The 20,698-nt window shown below is 40.9% G+C and overlaps 1 protein-coding gene across 1 annotated transcript; it reads left to right on the top strand.

The window, feature by feature from the left end:
- The first annotated feature begins 1,414 nt into the window (after positions 1 to 1,414).
- Positions 1,415 to 20,412, top strand: CPB2 (carboxypeptidase B2 (plasma)). The gene is made up of 11 exons (XM_010283492.1): positions 1,415 to 1,485; positions 6,436 to 6,511; positions 9,141 to 9,265; positions 9,361 to 9,469; positions 9,998 to 10,099; positions 10,657 to 10,761; positions 13,319 to 13,435; positions 14,430 to 14,520; positions 17,969 to 18,171; positions 20,017 to 20,101; positions 20,228 to 20,412. Exons 1-11 carry the CDS (start codon positions 1,415 to 1,417, stop codon positions 20,410 to 20,412), a joined length of 1,269 nt encoding a protein of 422 aa, XP_010281794.1.
- The last annotated feature ends 286 nt before the right edge of the window (positions 20,413 to 20,698 follow it).

Here is a 20,698-nt window from a genome sequence, read left to right as displayed (position 1 = left end):
TGGCTTCAAGTTGAGCCAGGGGAGGTTTAGAGTAGATATTAGAAAAAACTTCTTCACCGAGAGAGTGGTCAAGCATTGGAACAGGCTGCCCAGGGAGGTGGTGGAGTCACCATCTCTGGAAGTATTAAAAAAATGTGTAGACTTCAGGACATGGTTTAGTGGGCATGGTGGTGTTGGGTTGATGGTTGGACTTGGCGATCTTAAAGGTCTTTTCCAACCTTAATGATTCTGTGATTCTGTGAATTCCCTCTGGAAGAAAGCCATGTTGTGTTTCTGGGGAACCATCACCTGAAAAACCTTTTGTATCAGACAGCAGGTTTGGTTCCCTCATTCTGCACCTACATTATACGCTCAGCCAAGAGCTAACGTTAGGGTGGATCTGATGCTAGAGCAGTTCTCCTCCGCATAAGGCTGCCATTGAGGTCTTCTCTAACCAGTATCGTGCCTGGAACTGTTGGTGCATGGAAGAAGAGGACTTGGACCATGATAACAAGCTGTGCCCTAGCCAAGTTGGATTTACTCTTCAAGCACATAATGTACATAGAGATCATCTGTTCTGGACATGTCAAATTCATTCAGCTTTTCAGCACGTCCTGCCTGGACAACTGTGGATAGAAATATGGGAGGCAAATCTTGAGGGATGTAAAAATGAATAATAGTAAGATGAAGAGTCACTGGTACATTTTCTTGAAAAGCTAACCCAGTATAACATATGGAAAATACATGGATGTCAGAACATCACAGAAAAGAGAACATGGAGCAGCACAAGCAATCTGAAATCCTCGGATGGATCAGGCACTAACCAAAGAGGTAGAAGCCAGCTGCAAAAGATGGAGACCCAGCTGATGCGCTCCATCCTGAACTAGAGGAATGGCCTTCAATAAAAGTAGGTGTCACATCCCATTTGCTCCTTGTTTTCTCTGCTAGCAAAAGCCAGCAAAAGAAGCTTTCCTACTCAAGATTTTTCCATTTGAACTTAATAACCTCACTCCCACTCCTCTCACACAGCTTCACATTTGCCTGTGATGTGCTATAGGAGTGCTGAATGCAGAGCACGCTGCTGGACCTCTGTAAATATTAGAGGATCCCAAAAACTTTGTGCTTGGTGTTTTTTCTTATGTCTGTGGTTCATAGCCGCAATGAAATGACACAAAGGCTGAGATGACAAAGTGACTTGTCAGTATGAAAATGTCCAAAATGTACTTTATCCTTTTGTAGATGGACAACATCAATATGAGCAGGACCTCCCTAGGGAACTCTGTCATATTGACTTAGCCACCAGGAGCTTGGGGTTGAGGTGAGAGACGGTATTAAATTTTAACCACTCTTTAAATAACATTTTTGAAATCAATAATGTGGGTCCTGAACCCTCGGCTTTCCAATTGCATTTGGTTTCATTGTGTATACTGCGAAGATGAAGTTTTACCTGCTCTTTTTTACCCTATTTATCTGGATTCAAGAGAATCATGTCTTCAGTCTTCCAAGGTAAATATCTGCTGGTGCTACTGGGCTTTTAGTTTGTGGTGAGTGGGACAGGGAAAGTATTGAGGCAAAATAACTCCAAGTTGCATAAGAAAACATTTGGCAAAGGTTGACATTTATTTATTGCTCTTGTAATTGGATATGTGGTTCAATTTAACATATAGATGGTGGAGGAAATGAAATTATTCTGAGTCTTCTTTGCATCCATAAATCCTATGTTTTTAATCATATTAAAACTATTCTTTTCGGTCTAAGTGCAAATCAATTCTGTTCATTCAGTGCTTTTGAATGCCAATAAAGGGCATTCTGAAACTTAATGGGAAAAAATAATTTGCTTCATTTGCCTTAGAACAAGTTCTTAAATGAATTACTTCTTGAGGTAGAAAGAGAAACCATTTCAGAAAGTGCTAACAATCTGTTTTCTTTCTAAAGCAGCTTTTATGATTGTTTTTCCAGTCATAAATCATTTTTGAATAACCATTTTGGTATTTGTACAATGTTTCAGAAGCAGCTTTATTGTTACCTATCGATAAACTTCAGAAATGCCCTGAAACCAAATGCTTTCTTAAAACATGAGAACATATGTCAGAGATGAAGACAGCAAAGTGCTTTTATTTTCTACATGTACAGCTGGTTTAAAAACCTGAAAGGTTTTAATAGGTAGAACTAAAAGGCTAAGCCCCTCATGTGGTGTTATTAAATAAGCTGAACAACCTCCAGGAATCACGACTAAACACAACCTGCTCGCAGGACTGAAATACCTACACAAATAATAGTGAATTACGTCTCGTAGCACTTCTGCGACTCCACACCACACACCAGTGGCAGACTTGTGACAGGTGAACACCACTGAGTTCATGCCCTTAAAAGAGACTCTTTCATCTCCGCTTGTGTTGCGGTCATATTTTGTTGTGGATTGCTACAGAGGTGTGAGGGTTATAGCAGCGGGACAGTTAAGCAAGTTTTTAGGTGAATTCAGCGGAGCAATATTGCTTTGTGCTTCTTGAAGGTTCATTTATTTCATGTTTAAATAAAATACTGAATATATGACCCTTACAGAACAATATGGCATTTCACATTGGAAAGCATGAGTCTAACCCTCCCAGCCCCGGTTATGAAAATGGCTAAAATAATGAGATTTTAAAGGTGATATATTACATCTGACTTTTTACTTTCATTGGAGTGCTAGTGTTGGAGGATTTAACAGTCATGTATTAAAGCTTCCCTTTGCAAGGTTATAGTGTGATTACTGCGTCTGAACTTCTAAAAAAAATGCTGAACATTGTGAGACTTGTGAAAGAGCTGGTGGCACTGGAAAGACACCTAGATCACTCGTAGGGAGAGGGCAAGACTGGAGGCTCTTGCAGAGTCAGCAAGGTGGGAGAAAAAGAGAGCTCACAGGCAGACGTCTGTGCTCCAGGCAGAGCAAGATGTCCAAGAGGACGGGAGAAGATGCTAGCAGCATTCTTCTAGTGACATTACCTGCTGAGAGCCAGGGTAAGATGTTCAGCTGGAAATAGTAGGGAAGCCTCTCTTCTGGACATGTTAGAAAGAACATGCAAGGTTTAAATGAAGCCAGGTTATGAGGATGGGGAGACACATCCACACTGATGCCTTCTTTTTGTGGGCCTGTGTGGTATGTGATGCCAAAGGCCTTCCTACTGACTGAGAAATGCAATGGAGAGGAGATGTGAAGAGACTGAAATGCCTGCAGACAACTGGCACTGATTTATGTCTATCTGTAAGATGGTGGCCAGAGCTCTGGGATGGGATTCATCTGACTACAGGTTTTCTGCACAGTTCTGCATAGGAACAAGTCCCCTTCATCTTCCTGTACAACTAGTGGAGAAAAATATGTGTATTATTTAGGTTATAATTCATTCCAGTTTAGCGCACACATCTAAATTAGCTCAGGTTAACTGGACCCTGAAAGTGCCTGTTTCTTTTATGAGTGACTAGCTCAGGTGAAGATATCAAAACCATCTAAAATGAACTGTGATACATCCCACTCACTCTGTCATAGCTACAGGATAAGACCTGAGCATTGTAGTATGGGGATGGCAGCTGGACTTCTATTTACCCAGAAATAAAAGGGAGAGGAAAAAGAGATGGGGAACATAGACAGAGTCCAGTGGGACACTGGCAGAAAGTTGGAGGAGGGGAATGAGAGGGATCCTCTTAAGGACAATCTCAATGAGCAACCAGGGAAGCAGGGCATGAGGACAGAAAGTGAAAGAAAAGAGGTGTGTTCAAGATGAACATGCCCAGCTGTACCAGGGCAGCAGGCAGGGCAAGGAAGCCTTGGAGTGGAGGGTTGGTTCTGAGATTGGTATAAAGGCAACATCAGAGCTTTTGTTTGGGTATTTTCTAACAGGAGTGGGGCAGAAGACAGATGAAAAAGTGTATAATGCCAAATTGAAGCAGAGGAACTGAGAAGCCATATGACCACAATTTCATAGAATCATAGAACAGTTTGGGTTGGAACGGACCTTTAAAGGTCATCTAGTCCAACCCCCCTGCAATAAGCAGGGACATCTTCAACTAGATCAGGTTGCTCAGAGTCCAACCTGACTGTCAATGTTGCCAGGGATGGGGCATCTACCACCTCTCTGGGCAACCTGGGCCAGGGTTTCACCACCTGCGTTGTCAAAAATTTCTTCCTTCTATCTAGTCTAAATCTACCCTCTTTTAGTTTAAAACCATTACCCCTTGTCCTATCGCAACTGGTCCTGCTAAAAAGTCTGTCCTCATATAAGCCCCCTGGAAGTGCTGGAAGGCTGCAATAAGGTCTCCCCAGAGCCTTCTCTTCTCCAAGCTCAACAACCCCAACTCTCTCAGCCTGTCCTCACAGCAGAGGTGTTCCATCCCTCGGATCATTTTGGTGTCCCTCCTCTGGACCTGGTCCAACAGGTCCATGTCTTTCCTGTGCTGAGGGCTCCAAAGCTGGATGCAGGACTCCAGGTGGAGTGTCCCCAGAGTGGAGTAGAGGGGCAGCATCACCTCCCTCAACCTGCTGGCCACACTTATTTTGATGTGGCCCAAGATACAGTTGGCCTTCTGGGCTGCAAGTGCAGCCGCCTTTAAGTACTGAAAGGTTACAATAAGGTCTCCCTGGAGGTGTTAATACTTCTCATGTTAAACCTGACTATAGGAGCAAGGGCAGAACTTGGATTAGCTTGTTCAGTGTATTCAGGTCCTACCAACAAGAGCTACAGAGGTATCACTGCTAGCTACCACCTGTCCAGTACTTACCACACTCAGCTGAAACAGCTCTGCAACAAATGATGGGGTACAAGTACATACCAGCTTCTTCATTATGGCACTCTCAGGCTGTGGGAATCATAGGATGAAAACAGATGTAGCTGCCCTTTTCTGGTGTCACCTGTGAAAAGACTCCCCCAGATACAAGAAGACAAATTCACTTTTAAAGTAGCTCCAAACACAAGCTTTGGAGTGCACGTGCCTAAAGAAATAGGCCAACTACCAAACGTACCTATCCCCAATTGCTTTTTGATGCTCTGTCAAATGATGGTGGGGGCAAAAACAGGGCTGGCGTGTTGTTGGCTCTACATAAGAAACAAAACTGATCGCTTGGAGCCCAGCTAAAAGTAGAAAAGATGAATCACCCGGTTGCCAGATGCTGTCAGGTCTCTGCTTGAAATCAGTCACAATAACGAGTTGTGACAATCATGTTATGCGACTTGAAAACACTAGTTTTGAGAGCCCTGCCTGTTTTCTTTTCAGGACAGTCTTTGCAGACAGGGCTGGCAGGGATTTCCACAGTGCCTGATTTATGCATTGCCACCAACTCCACATGATTAGAGGGCCAGGAGCCACCCCAGCCCAGAAAATGGAAATAGGGGTCTGACATTCTGCGAGTCTCCTCCTTCTACACACACAAATTATTTTAATTATTTACCCAATGCAATTTTGAACTACATGGCTTGCCGGACACTGAAGATCAGGGCTGGATTTACAATGTAAAGCAGTGTTTTTCCTTTCCAGAAAGTGAATTTAACTTCTGTCACTGATGGTAGAGTCAGGCATGCAGCAGCTGGGAAGCATCATCTCATGTACAGCGTGTCTGGACCATAGGTTTCAAGTAGAAGGGGAATATAAATTACTGAGCAAAGAGGGGGAGGACAGTGGTATAAACCCACTGAAACCATACCTGTCAGAAGGGACAGAAATGAGGAGATCAGAACAACTGGACTGGAGTAGGAATGATGATGGTAGTAGCCTCTGCACATCTACAAAACATCATGTTTGGCTTTTGCAGGAGACTGGGAGGGCTCATGTCTCTGCTGAACAGTGACTGAGACCAAGAAACTCGGGGGACAACAGGAGCGCTGCCTTCCTGGTCCAGGCCAGCTTTCCACTGGTGCTGCTGCACGCCGGATTAGCTGGGGCTGGCAGCTCTTGCGCTGGTGCCAGCTGCCAGGAGCAGTCTCGGAGTCCAGCAGCAGATATTGGCTCTGCACCACCTCTTTCACGGATTTTACTGGTTGGCAGAAGCAGAGCCTGGAGCGGGGCTCAGCATCTTCACCACTGAATGTTCTTTGAGTTCATGGCGGCAAGCCAGGCAAGACAAGAAATGCCAAGCCTGCTTCTCTACTTTTGCATGTTGCAAGTGTCATTTGACATGTTGCAAGTTGCGCCAGGGGAGGTTTAGATTGGATATTAGGAAAAATTTCTTCACTGAGAGGGTGGTCAGGCATTGGAACAGGCTGCCCAGGGAGGTGGTGGAGTCGCCATCTCTGGAAGTGTTCAAGAAACGTGTGGATGTGGCGCTTCAGGACATGGTCTAGGGGACATGGTGGCGCTGGATTAATGGTTGGACTTGATGATCTTGAAGGTCCTTTCCAACCTAGTGTTTCTGTGATTCTGTGATTCTGTGATGTCCTAGAGTAGTTCCAAGTACCTGTGCTTTACCTAAATACCCTTGTTTTTCAGGGACGAAGTTTTGTGGGCTCTCCCACAAACAGACAAACAGGTTGCAGCCCTTCAGGATTTGCTGAACACCACTGAGGTAAACAGTTCCCTCTGTCTTTCCAGTCTCTAGGCCAGATTCTTCCCCCAAGTGCACTAATACTGCTTCTACTCCCGGAGAAAGATTTAGCCCACTTTCATTCATCTGTTCTAATACAGCAACTCGGCAAATGTTGGGTTTTCATTGCTCTGCTACCTTCTAACATTCATGACGAGCCCCTTCCTTCATAATGCTCTAGTACTGCGTTGTATCAGAGCTCAGATTTCTGCCACTGATTTTGTGTACTAAGACACTGCAAAATTGGCAAAGCACCAACACACAGTAGGTAGAAACACTTTTGCTATGGAACCTCAGCACTTTAGACCAATGCAATCTGGACCTATGTGACTTGTACAGCTTTCAAGATCAGGACCAGACTTTTGTGGTGTTTTTCTTAAAGCAGCATTTAGAAGATAAAAATCTCTTAAGCAATACTTTTTTTTTTACTACTTCTATCTGTCATTAAAGAGTATTTAATTAAAATGAGGCATCTCTTCCTCTTCAAAAGCATTTTTCCAGTCACACAGAGTTTGAAGCCAACATCTGGCAACAAAGGTGTAACCATTCCCTCAACCAACATAATTTACAGGATGTGTCTCAGATGACTGAGAGCTGTTAACCGTACCTATGCCCAGTCTTGCTCTGCCTTTCTTGGCTCCTATTCATTTTATGTCCACCCCAAAACCCTACTAGTCTTCTGCTATCTTTCTTAGCATACTCCCTTCAGTTCACACAAACCTTGATAACCTTCCTTGCTCTTTTCGACCTCCACATGTCATGTCCTCTACTGTACAAAAATAAATCTCCCCTCCTCCATCTTTTCCTCACCACTGCCATTCTTCACTTTCCTGTGCACAAGAGCCCCAAGAAGCCATGAAGAACAACTGCAGCACATTGAGTGCAGAGAGAGCATGCGGTGGTTTCTACCAAGTCCCTTATGTGAATACACAAACTGAACATTTTCAAGGGTTATAAACTGGCCATTTTTTTTCCACAGATATGAACTGGGCAAGTTATAAGAAGGAAAGGGAAAGGGAATGGGAGAAGGAAAGCAAAAGGAAAGGGAATGGGAAAGGGAAGACGCAAAGAATTACCTCACAACAAATTTTAATGGTTAAAATATAGCAAAAAAGCAGCAATTGAAAATCAGCATCTTACAAGAATAATTACCAGGCTAATTGTAGGTGCTACTCCTGCAAAAGTTGTAAAGCAAAAACCTAAAACAAAGAAATGGTTTGTTCTTACTCCACACACATTGCATGTAGCATCCATCAGAACACTCAGATGCAGGAACACCTACAACAGCATCTTTTGCAGCTGCTCCCGAGGCAGTACTGACCAGTGCTGATGACGGGTAAAGAGACCAATAATCATATACATTATTAAAGTTTCCCATCTACCCCCATTTGTTGCTCTTTTGCCACCTCAGCTGCGTCAATCCAGAGTTCCTTAGTTTTTCTTATCCTCAATTAAAAGAATGCCTATACCAAAGAGAAACTGAATCTGAGCTGGTGCACACCAGTGCAGACAGCAGGCTAGCCAGGGCAACAGGGAAATCAGTGCTGGGGAGCTAAGCATCCAGCATGCTTCTTTGGGTTTCCCAAAAAATGCTGAGCCATGCGATGCTGTTGCTACCCTGCCAATAACGTCTGAGATGGCTACACTGAGACTAGCTCAGCCATTCGTATAGCACGTTGCAGTAATATATACAGGGCTCAAATCCTCTACTCTTTATTGTTCCAAAGTCTTGGGTAAAAGCATGGAAGAGTTTTCTGTATGATTTCGCAGACATGTTCTCTCTGAGAAGTAAGTGATGTAAACAGTTGACAGCTGACACTTGCCTGCAAGCACGGTGCCCTAAGTTGAATATAATATTCCTGGTGCAACTGCACCAGGAAGGAAAAAAATAAACCCTATTGCCTGGTGACTCCATGCTGAATCTCTTAAAAAATGCACCTAAGAATTTTGTTGACCTTTTTCACATTGTAAATTCATGCCTAATTTTCTGCTCACAGTCACCCCTACATCTTTAGGTATTATTGCTTCTAAAGTTTCAGTCTTTTATTGAATATGTTGGCTTCTGATTTTATTATTTTGAAAGATTTAATTTTACCAAGAAGAATCTAATTTTCTTATTTTCCTCCCATTTCTAATCTCTGTATTGCTGCTTTGACTTGACTTATATTCAAACGGCTTCTGGCATTTATTTCCTGCCTGATCAAAGTAATCAGTGAATACAATAACTACAAAGACTGGTCTGATCTTCATTAATTCTCCAAACACCCTCAGGGAAAATAACTCTCAGCAGACTTGAAAACATGTAACATAATCACCGGCTAAACACATCTATTGTACTAGAAATACTATCTCAGAAAAGGTTATGTTCCTGTCTTTGTTCTTGATTTATGAATTTATGTGCAGAAGTCATTATAAACATTTCTTAAATACAAACGTTTCATTCCCAGCAGTAGCAGAACGCTATAGCACAACATAGGGAACATTAAACCGCTTGTTACAAGTGGTCTCTTAAACTGAAAAATATGCTTTCATTATTTTCAAAATACTTACTAAATGTTAATTTCTTTCCTTTCCTTGGTAAAAAAATAAAATGTTTTTTGAAACTTTGCAGGTCATTCTCTGGCAACCTGTTGTGGTTGAAAATATCAAGAAGGACAGAGAAGTCCATTTCTATGTCAGGGCATCCAGCATAAATAGCATAAAAGCTCAGTTAAGGCAACTGACCATCCAACACAAGTAGGCATTTTTGCATCATTTCTTGTCACGAATGTTTCTGCAAAGACATATATCGTTTGCTTAACTGGACGTTGTGCTCTTTCTTTGTTGTTCAGAGTCTCGATGAGTGATGTTCAAGGACTTATTGAAAAACAGACTGTCAATGACACAGTCAACCCACGTAGATCTTCATCATATTATGAAAGCTACCATTCAATGAAAGAAGTAAGAGAGTTTTGTTTTAAACCTCTGTAGATCCAAGGGGTGAAATTTGTCTCATGGTTGATAGGGAAAGAAATAACCAACAGGTAAATAATTACCATTGAATTGCTTAACCACTGAGAGTCATGTTTACTGTAATGCCTTCATAGAGGAAGAACAAAGCACCAGACAAAATCTCTCATACATGTATTGCCTCACACTGCCATTCAAATGCAGCCAACACAGAAGCCAAATGAAGGCGCAAAACAACATATAAATATTTAAAACTTAGATTAATAATAATTTAACCAAATAGAACTAAAGAGGAATTTCAGGGCTATGCTGGGACTGTGTCGTGACTGTATCTTACCAATTGTTTTAAGATAAATTAGAAACAGGCAAGTAGTAAGTGGTCTGAATTTGATAGTTTTTCTTTCCCATCAGCTAAAGAGGCAGGATTTGGGGAGGAAGAATGAATTTAAGTCTAGACCACTTTCAGGGATGAAGGAGAACAGTAGGGAGAAGATGTATTTACTAGCTTCATCCTTGCAGATATATCATTGGATGGAAGAAACAGTGAAAGTCCATTCTGACCTGCTCCAGAAAATATATATTGGAACATCATATGAAAAACGACCACTTTATGTTCTGAAGGTACAGCTGTGACTTACTGCAAAATCTTTCCAAGTACTAATGTAAGCAAGTGATGGGGTTTGGCCAGAACACTTTCTTAAATCTATACTTATGGGCATACTTTTGTGGTTTTTAGAAGTTTTCCAAGTTCTTCTAGTAAGGCGCATTACCTTTGCAAAGGCATTTGTCCACATCAGGTTCCTTGTTGGGTCACAAAGAAGTTACCACATCTAGGCCATCATCCAAAGGCATGAAATACTGGCATGGTGGATACTCTCCTCTCTTGACTATAAAGCCAATTTAGTTTGTTGTCCTGCATGGTTGGCGATCTAGTCTCTTGACCTCAGGTCTTGCTGTTGTCCTGGTGTCTATATTTAGGAGCTTGCTGCAAGCAGACTGAATGTGGCGCTCTGATTATAAGCGAACGTAACTGAGAGCAGTATCCTGGCCCAGGATCAGTCTAAGATCTGCCTACAAGACAGATGCTTCTTCTTCCGTCCTGGTTACCCTTTTCACTTCCACTTTTATGTGGTATGCTTTACAATGGTGACATTTTAATACAATTTCTCTTTTGTCAGCTTTCTAAAAGCCAGGAAAACTCCAAAAGTGCCATATGGATTGACTGCGGTATCCACGCTAGAGAATGGATTTCTCCTGCTTTTTGCTTGTGGTTCATAGGCCATGTGAGTAGATAATCACATCTGATTTCTGTTTTCAAAGCAAAGCAAAAAATCTCGATACCTTCACTGTCCAGTTGCACTCTAAGCTCCGTAAAGTCTTAATCCATTACTTCCACAACACTGGCACATGAGATTTGTGTCTAAGCTGTATGGATAGCAGTGAGTGTGTGTGCATGTATGTCTGTGTCAGCAGATGGAGGGGTGTGTGTGAAAGAGAAAGTCATATGGATAGAATGCAAAAGAGCTCAGATGTACCCTCAGCTATGAACGAAACTTCAAAGTATGTGCAGCAAATTCGACAGAGACATCTACCATTACAAATGGTCAGGGATGGAGAGGTCATGCCAGAAAAAACAAGTATTTGGTAATCTACTAGGACTATGTCTATACTGCCACATGGATCCAAGGAATGATCTTTGCTCCGAGTCATGCAGCACATGGTGGCCATGTTACTCCCATATTACTCCAGCTGGCACTGACTGGAGTAGATCAGAGGACACACAGAGTGAGCTCAAGCTGTCCTACAACCTTTGGTTCTTCCCTACATGCCTTCCTAGAGCAATAGGTACACCACATCTGCCTGCTCCAGGCATGGCATAGCTCCTCACCAGCATGCACACCAGCAATCTCTACTGAACACTTGCTGTGGTGGCACCTGCTGCTGTGCCTGCTGCTACTGCTCCTCTGCCTCCTGCCTCTGCATTTTCTATTTGTGGTCCTGCTTTTTTCTGGATTTGCCTCATTCGGAGAATGAGGCCACACAAGCCACCTTCTTCTGAAGGTAGCATCTCTGCTAGAGACACCCTCATTTCAGACCTCCAGAACATGACCAACAACTGCCAGCCACATGCATAATACCAGCTCATGGAAACTAGTAAATCACTGATGGGGTGAGACTGTAGTATGTGCTTAGCCTGGCCAGCCTTGACGAGCAGTCGCAGACCGATGGTCACATCTGATCTTTAATACCTTTAATACCTAGGCTGCTCAGGATAGTGAACAAAGGTATGCCAAAAGATACAACATCCATGGTTTACACCTGGATGTTAACATATGTTGCCTTGGTCTTTCTGAATTGAAGGCATCTCTGTTCAACTCATCCTGCTGAGCTGCTGGCCCAGTTCCTAGTATGGTCCAGGAAAAGGCTCCTAAGGCCTTTCTGGCCTAGACAAGGTTGTCCAGCTTGCTCAGTTAATATCATGAGACATAATTTATTGTTACTTTTTCACAAAAGCAAAGTTCACAGTAAAAAAAAAGCTAGGTGAGATTGAGACTTCACAATCACCAGTACTGTAGCCAGAGAAAAACCATAGATGAGTCCTCAAAACAATAATTATGGTTTGGTCGTGATGTAACTAAATAATGATGTTAATAATAATAATAAGGAGAAATGTGTTTATTTCTGTCCTCAATCACAACTATAAAACCTCAATGACTATAACATTTGAAAAGAGATTGCAGCAGTTAGGGGCAGATACAGCTGAATGTACCTTGTGACCCACTGATAATCCCAGCCTTCAAGGTTCCCTTGGAGAGAAATGCATTTGCCCTTTTCACGTTGCTCCAAATAATTACCAGCTGTGCTGTCACTTTGCCAGTGACATGTCCCTGCAGCATTTTTCAGAAGTCACAAGCTGAACATTTAGGTTCTCCATCCCCTTAGTCTAACTTGCATGTTTTAAATTCAAATTTTATTTCTCTATCACTTCATGAAGTAGCATTTTAAAATCTGACATTAATAGACGTCTGCACACACACATTAAAATCACTAGCTCTCTCTAGCAAATCCTAGGCATTCTCTATAATAGGTCCACTCTTTATCATTTAATTTTGTTGTTAAGATTGTAGAAAGATTGACATTTCTCATTTAGTCAGAGGAAGTCCATTGCCTCAGGAAAACTAGGAAGAATTTAAAATGAAAGAAGGTGGTTTAAGTAAGGCATAAAGAAGAACAAGATATGATTAAGGACTTAGTCTGTTCTAACAGTAACAAAACCACTTATCTAGGTGAAAATTTATCCCTGTGTCATGGACCAACAATCAGGTTAGGTATCACTAAAGCCTTCAAAATAGGCTGAGGCAAAGTTAGCAATGTAGATCTTACTGGCTCTTGACATCCAAGTGCATTGAACTCACAATGCAACCAGAAGAAATAATGTAATGTACAGCAGCCGTTTGAAATGTTACTTGTTATTTTTGGGCTTGCTTTATCTATGTTATTTTTGTGGTATTTTGGGTGGGAGGGAAGGCTCCTATCATTTATACAAGCAGCAAATCTCAAACCTTCCTGTTAATAGGCTTCAACTCTTTCTCATGACAACTCATTAACATTAGAGGACTGCTGTGTATCTGATTGACTGTATCAGTTCGACTCCTACCCTGTCCCTGGAAATTCTAACCAAAGAGCTACCTTGCTATTTAGCAAGTTCTGTGCCTCTATCAGGAGGTAGACTGGTCCGATAATTGCATAATTATTTTACATACGCCATCAGATGCCTTTCTAGGAAGGTAAGAAAACCACTGTTATGAATGCTTTTAATGTTTCCCCTGTGCTTTACAGGCAATCCATGTGCGTGAGAGAGATCAAACCATGACAACACTTCTGGAGCACTTTGATTTCTACGTCATGCCCGTGATGAACGTGGATGGATATGAGTACACGTGGAGCCACCCCTCTGTACGTAGAGCTTTTCTGACAGGCTGTGCAACATACTCATGTGCTATTTATGGGAACTGTCAGTGTGCATGCTTAGGGCATAATTTCCATCCTGGAACTACACACCCCAAACTCTTAATCTGTGCTTGGAGTTTCTGCATCTCTGCCCTATTTAAACCACAACAAATATTGCAACTAATTGGCATTTGACCCACAGCACCTTTGTGTCTTCCAAGCTGATCGAAATGCATTTGGAAATGACAGAATCTCATCCTGGGATTTTAATACTTCCAGATGTCAAGGGAACGTCTGTGTCAGCCATCAGCAGCAAGGTTACAAATACTGGCACAATCCAGCACAAGCTGAATAGCATGTTGCATCAGATAGAGCACAGCCAATAATTCATTCCTTCCTCCAGCAAGGTAGCCCCATTCTCCGAGTACTTTTTGTTTGAGATAAATGAAGGTACAACACGTATCTTTTGTCCAGAATTTTATTTATTGGTTGGAAATTCTGAGTCATTGAGATGGTTCCTTGATTTTTAGATCCTTTGCTCAAGTTAAAAAAAAAAAATTTCATCCACTCTTTTACTCGTTCAATCCTTAACGCAGCTTGGCTCACATTTGGATAACTACGCATATAGACCTCAACAGCTGCACAGCAAATTTCCAACTTTCCACATGCTGTCAGCAAGTCCTGCAGAAAGGTTGGATTTGGACTCCTAAACTCACATTACTGGCCAAACAGTATGTCTTCTGCCCTCCTTCCACAGTCCGAATCCATTGAAATCAGACCAGATGTGACCACTTCCTATCCTACCCAACCTTTCCTTTTATCTTTCAGACTCAGTGGCAATGAGATTGTGGTTTTATAATCTTTCTTGGTCTTTTGCCTCTTCATCGGCATATGACCTGTAGAGGCACAAGTAGGAAGTCACATTTAACTAACCAGTGAGATGGTGCATTGTTTTTCTCAGCTTTTTCCCTGAACATGGCTTGTGTGTATGTTTCCATAGAATCGGCTGTGGAGAAAGAGCCGCTCATCTCACGGTAACAGCAAGTGCATTGGCACTGACATGAACAGAAATTTTGATGCGCACTGGTGTGGTATGACATCATTTCCTTCTTATTGTACCCCTGCCTCACTTTTAGCCTTTAAAACTGTTTATTTTGAAAACATTTTCATTTACCATTTCACAAAGTTAATAACAAGACAAGAACAGCTGAATATCTCTTATGAACTGGTGAACATTTCCCCAGCTTGAGATACTTTTTGTTGGGACCCAGGATTTTTCCTCCCAAGGAAGTCCTACACATGACGGACTAACCTCTTCCCAGCATGGTGACAAGAGAGAGAAGGACCAGGACCCTGGATCCCACCTCTTGCATCACACCATGACACACCAGGTGCAGGTTGGGGAGAGGACAGAGGAAAGAGGGAAGAGGTAGCCCTTGCCATGTCACCCAATGCCTGTTGCACCACCCAGTTGAGTAGATGCTCCACTGTGTTGTATGAACTGGTGACCTCAGTCATTCTTCAGTAATGCCCAGCTGACCAAGATTTCTCGGCTCTCAGTGTTTGTTGTCAAGGCTATATCACGTTTACTTACCTGCAGGCACTTTAGTACTTGACAGGTTTTTAATAGTCTGTAGAATAGTTATCTTAAAATGTTGCCCTATAGATCAGATCTGGCTTCACTCAGTACTGACACTAATGTCTGGTATGACTTTCAGTCATTTCAGTCCATTGCTAAAATGGGAATAAAGATGTTTGTTTACCATCTGTGGCTATTATATGGAGAAAAACATACATTTTTTCAGGCACAAAATTATGAAGATGGGGACCAGATACATAGATTTAAAAGTGATATTCAGTATAAATATGTCATAAAAACAGAACTTAGAGAAGTCTGAAGAAATAACAGAAAAAAACCTATGTGATACGGTATTAGTTTCAGGTAAAGGTTATGTAATGTAATGCATTTAATTTGTCAAGCACTGTTGGTGGTGAACAACTTCTGAAGCAGAGAAATTATGCTACTTTACAAAAAGTGGAAGAATACAGGTAGATTAGAAAGTGCCTCTTCTCTGAAGATGTCTTTGGACAAAATGTATATCTTTCTTATAGGGCAAAAGCAGAACATCTTTCTTTAGTAACCAGGGAGATACTCCTACTGTTTTCAGCCATGGAATGCTCTTCTCGTAAACATGGTTGAAAACATAGAAGAGAGAAGCCTCAGCACCTTGCAAGGTCATTGGAGCGAAAAAGAAGTTTGTACACATGAATCTAAGCGCCAAAGTCAGGTGCTTCCAATAACTTAAGCACATGACTCTAAACATCTCCCTAGGTTTCTACTCCTTTTAGTTATACAGTCAGCAAAATGCCGAAAAACAAAATTGTTTTTCTTAATTAGCATTAAAATATTGCTCATACTGAATGAGATACATCTTTGCTTGGCAACTGACAGCAATGATTGAACAGCTTGGATCCAGAACATAGTAAATGTAGAATCTCCATTATTACTGTTAGCTGTGCAAAACACCAGTTCACCAGGATCCTCAGGAGACTCAAGCTGGACTTTTACCTGTTTATAATAATGTTGTAATTATTATTAGTAGTGTCAATTGAATACAATAACACAACTGTGTCCATGGGAAATGAACACAAATTCACAGGAACCTGCAATTTAATTTTTACTCACATACTTTTAAAAAGATAATAGTTCTTGTCAGGGGTGCCAAATGCTCAGACTTCAGATTTGCTTCTGAATATACTTGGCACTATCACAAAATTCCAGGGTTTATATAATTGCATTTAATCAGAGCTGTACTGCCATGTTTATCTGTTCTTCCTCTACAGCTGCTCAGATAACTTTATGAACAGGTTCAAAGCCCTCACGGTTTTTATGAAGAGCAAAGTATACTAAACGCACTGAAACATTACACATTTCTTTTATACTAATAGAAAGCAAAATTACTCCATTAAAACCAATCCACTCACTCTGTGGGACTAAATTTTACTGGAACCCAGTTTTATCCATGTTTTCCATGTAATTTCCTCAGCTGGCTGTTGTCAGTATGACCAAGGATTTAGGAAAGCAGACAGAACATTAACCCAAGATTACCAGCCAACAGATCCTTCATCACCTTTTTCCTTGGACAGTACTCACTTCCATGCAAAACAGAAGAGTGTAAAACTTCCGTTTTGCCACTTTTGCATGATTTCGCATAGATGCCAGGAATTGCTTGTACTTCCATGTGGATGAATTTTCAGGGACTGTGAAATCCCCTTCGATTCAGCAACATTAAGGACTATACATAAATCCCAGAACATAAAACGTACCACATCCTTCTGTGCCCCAGTACGCTTGTTTTTGACCTCCCAGACTCCGTCTTCCGGACTCTGTGCCTCTGTTGGCGCTTCTCCCCCATACTCTGCCCTCTTCACTATGTATTTCTGCTTCTTCAGCTGTGTCATACAAGAGTGTAGGTCACCTGAGGATTTATTTTCAGCCATTGATATTATAAAGGGTCTTGCAGTAGCTGTGGAACAGTTGAATGCATGAAAATACAGGTTTATTCCTAACATTGACAGCCAGAGACCACCATATTGCCTACTCCTTCTTTCTGTCACAGTTAAATCTCACTCAAATACACCTGTACAGAGCCCTTCAACTTTTACTTTACTAATACATATATATATATCAAAATTGTTAAGTGTTTTTGGGGTCCAGATATGCTCCCCATTACTGTGTGGCATGCTGTAGATTTGCCCTAGATATCACTGGCATCAGAAGACATTTCCTTCTCTCCTGTATCATATGACAACAGTTTGCGTTGCTTCTACATGGCTGCTACTCTGCAGATGTACTGGCATTACTGATTTCTGGAAGATGGACATCTGTTAAAGTGTCCCAGTGCCCAGGGATGAAGAAAGTCTTGTGGGTATTAAAGTACTCAGTGAGCTTTATTCCTGCATAAGATTTAAAGAAAAAATGTCCATTTAATATACAGATAGTAGCAAAGGGGTAAATTTACACAATTTATTAAAACATTTAACCATAAAGATCCTGTCTGCTTCCAGAAAGTTCTTTGGAAAATTGTGAATCTTAGTTGTCTCCTTAGTAACTTGTTCCAGTGCCTAATCTTTCTCATTCTTAAAAAACTGGTATATTATTTTCAAATTGAGTCATATTTCTTCGGTTTCCAATTGGCAGTTTGGCTTTCCCCTGGGATAATCACTTAGAACTGCCTTTTTTTCTGTAGCACTTCTAGATTTTAAGAAGGGATCTCACAGTCTTGTTCTCGATGAATTTCATCCTCTCCTCTAAGACTTTTTATCCAGTCTTTGAATCTCTTTTTTCTTCATCTTCTCAATTTTTTTTCAAGAGTATAGTAGGTGAGAAATCCTAGTAGGCTCACACTTATTTCCTCGCATGGCAGAGTCCACAGTTTTTTCTGCATTAGCATCACACTCTGCTTTTTCATTAGACAAACAGAAATGCAGAAGTGAAGAAGTGAAGGACTAACACTTTTGTGCACTCTTTTGTTACAGAGGAAGGAGCATCTCCCTATGAATGTCAGGAGATATACTGTGGACCCTACCCAGAGTCTGAACCTGAAGTGAAAGCAGTGGCTCGCTTTATCAGAGATCACAAAGACACCATTAAAGCATACATAACCATGCACTCTTACTCCCAGATGGTATTGTTTCCGTATTCTTACACTACGGACAAAAGCAAAGACCATGATGAGCTGGCAAGTCTTCCCACCTCTTTAAGTTTCACATTTATTTCAGAACTTCTTCCCCTGCTTGGTTAGGCTTGTAATGAGGGAGTCACAGTGCTCTGAAGATCAAGAATTAGGAAACGAGATTTCTCCTGATGTTCTTAAGAACTTAAAGAAGTCTGGGCTGGTCTAGCACAGCAAATATCTTCTGAAGACTATGGAAAAATGGAAATAGTTGTTCCAGAATGATAGCACATCATCAACCTCTGATACTCTGAAGTTGCTGCTAAAAGAGCAGAGTCTTGGTTTTTTGGACACTTTGAAAATATATTTGTGCAAATTCCTGATCACGTTGTATGGTTTACACAAATGCTGAAATTACCTGGGTGTGTAACTGAAAAATACCCTCCACATATCTAAGTAGTGAGCTACTCTGGTGGACACTTGCTATTTTTATTGAAGTGTTTTCTAGGGATACTTACTTAAAATGGTCCGAGTGTTAGGATGGAAAACATATCCTGCTTATGTAGAATTTTTGAGCCATGAAATTACACAGAAAAAACTCTCCTAGAAGACAGAATTCAAAACAGAAAAAGTAACCACTGCTTTTTCCCACTGACAGAAAACTCTGTGTTTGTCTGGATCTGTAAAGAATATCCATGCTAAACAGGATTTGCTAACACAGAGCAACTAAGCTGCAAGAGTAGGTGGACAGCTTAGTAATATTTTCCTTATGTAAAGACATCAAATCCCCTAGAGCAAGGAACTCTCCCTCCTGCACTTTTGGTGTTTCCGAATCTCCAAGTGCTGAGGCAAGAAATGCTTTTATTTACAGCAAGGGCTCCTGCCTAGCAGTAAGAAAGGAGCAGAAACCATGTAAAGGGGACCAGAAAGCAGGTTTGCAGGCTTTGGGATTTGCCATATGGGAAGACAGTGGATGTCTGAGGTGGACAGGTTATTTCATATATTATGAGATATAAGGACAGACAGTAAGAGAGTTTATCAAGATACAGGATTGACATTTGCACACACTGTAGTCATTTTTACTGCCTTTTAACCTCATGCATCTCACATGTCACTTAACATATTTTATTTTTTAAAATCATATTTTAAAAAAACATTTTATTTTAAAAAGTAAATGTTGTATAGTTAAAAGGACTGCAAAAAGTACACAATCAATGCATTGGAAGCATCCTACTCCATTAGATTAAAACCCTGACAGTCCAATATAGTATTTCCATTGGTACCTAGTGCCAGTGTGTTCAGAAGAAGAAATTAAAAAAACCCAGCAATGTAAACACAGAACAAACTAACCCCAAACAATATATATTCTTATGCTGTCTTGGTTACTGTTTAATTTCCTGAAACAAACTATTTTACATAGTGCATTAAAAAAATATGCAGCTGTGAGTGAACAGTAATAATGCATTTGTGACTTCTTCCCTGTAAAGCAGAAAGAGATGCACTAATTCTGTGCATTTAAGTCTTCTTCATGGCTGAAAAGTAGAATTCTCTCAGTGAAAATCTTCTTCTGCTGTTTTTGCCAATACTACATAAATCAACAGTGACTTAAATACTGTGTTGGAAAAGGAAAAATACAAGATAAGTGGGAACAAATGGTTTGACAACAGTTTGTTGCCTGAAGTGGGTGGTAAGGGTTCCATCTTTATTTTTTGTCCAGCTACAGCAGAAATGCAATCTGTAGCATGGACATGTGCTGAAAATTTTAACCACATTCTGTGGGTTTTCTAGAGCCCTTTATATATATATTTAACTAATACACGATCCAGAGCACAGTGTAAATAAATCCTAACTGAATGCATATTAACTATTATCACAAGGCTATAAAGCTAATAATGTTTTACTTAATTTCAGGAAAGTCTGGCAAAGAAAGCAGCTAAAGCTATAAAGAGGACAACAAAGAAAACATACAAACCTGGTGCTGGTGCACAAACAATTTGTAAGTATGATTTTTACTACAACAGGCACGGTAGCGTATCCTTGCCAGCACTAAAGAAAGCTTTTGAACAGAAAACTGAAGTTCTGGTTTCAGATAACTGTTACCTATTTTCCCTTCCTCACATAGATTTAGCTCCTGGAGGGTCAGACGACTGGGCTTACGATCTTGGCATTAAATACTCTTTTACCATGGAGCTTCGAGACACAGGAACTTACGGATTTTTGCTTCCTCCTCAAGAAATTAAACCAACTTGCTTAGAAGCACTTTCTGCTGTCAAAGAGATAGCTCAACACGTTCTTCAAAATTTGTGATGTTGAATAGAATTTATTTCAGCATGACTGCATTCAGTTAGCTCAAATAACAATAATAAAAAAGCTTGTTGCGTTATTAAAATTATTTTTATATAGGCAAAAAAAAGGATGACTACACCCTCTATATTTCATTTTAGAATACTTCAATTTTTTTCAACCACATTTACATAGCTATACCTACAACTGTAGCTTCCTATGAGGACAGCACCATAGATGGCAACAGCGCTGTGAATACAATTTCCCAGCACTTAATACTCAAATACACGTTAAAAAACTGCATGGAAAA

Source organism: Phaethon lepturus, unplaced genomic scaffold, assembly GCF_000687285.1.
Source record: "Phaethon lepturus isolate BGI_N335 unplaced genomic scaffold, ASM68728v1 scaffold40463, whole genome shotgun sequence".
NCBI lineage: Eukaryota > Metazoa > Chordata > Aves > Phaethontiformes > Phaethontidae > Phaethon > Phaethon lepturus.
Note: the sequence above shows the minus strand (reverse complement) of the source record. Positions and strands in the feature narration are given on the sequence as shown.

Coding starts and splice junctions, on each gene's coding strand:
- CPB2 (XM_010283492.1), top strand. CDS start 1,415: ATGAAGTTTTACCTGCTCTTTTTTACCCTATTTATCTGGATTCAAGAG. Junction 9,266..9,360: donor CAACTGACCATCCAACACAA/GTAGGCATTTTT, acceptor TTTGTTGTTCAG/AGTCTCGATGAGTGATGTTC. Junction 9,470..9,997: donor GCTACCATTCAATGAAAGAA/GTAAGAGAGTTT, acceptor TCATCCTTGCAG/ATATATCATTGGATGGAAGA.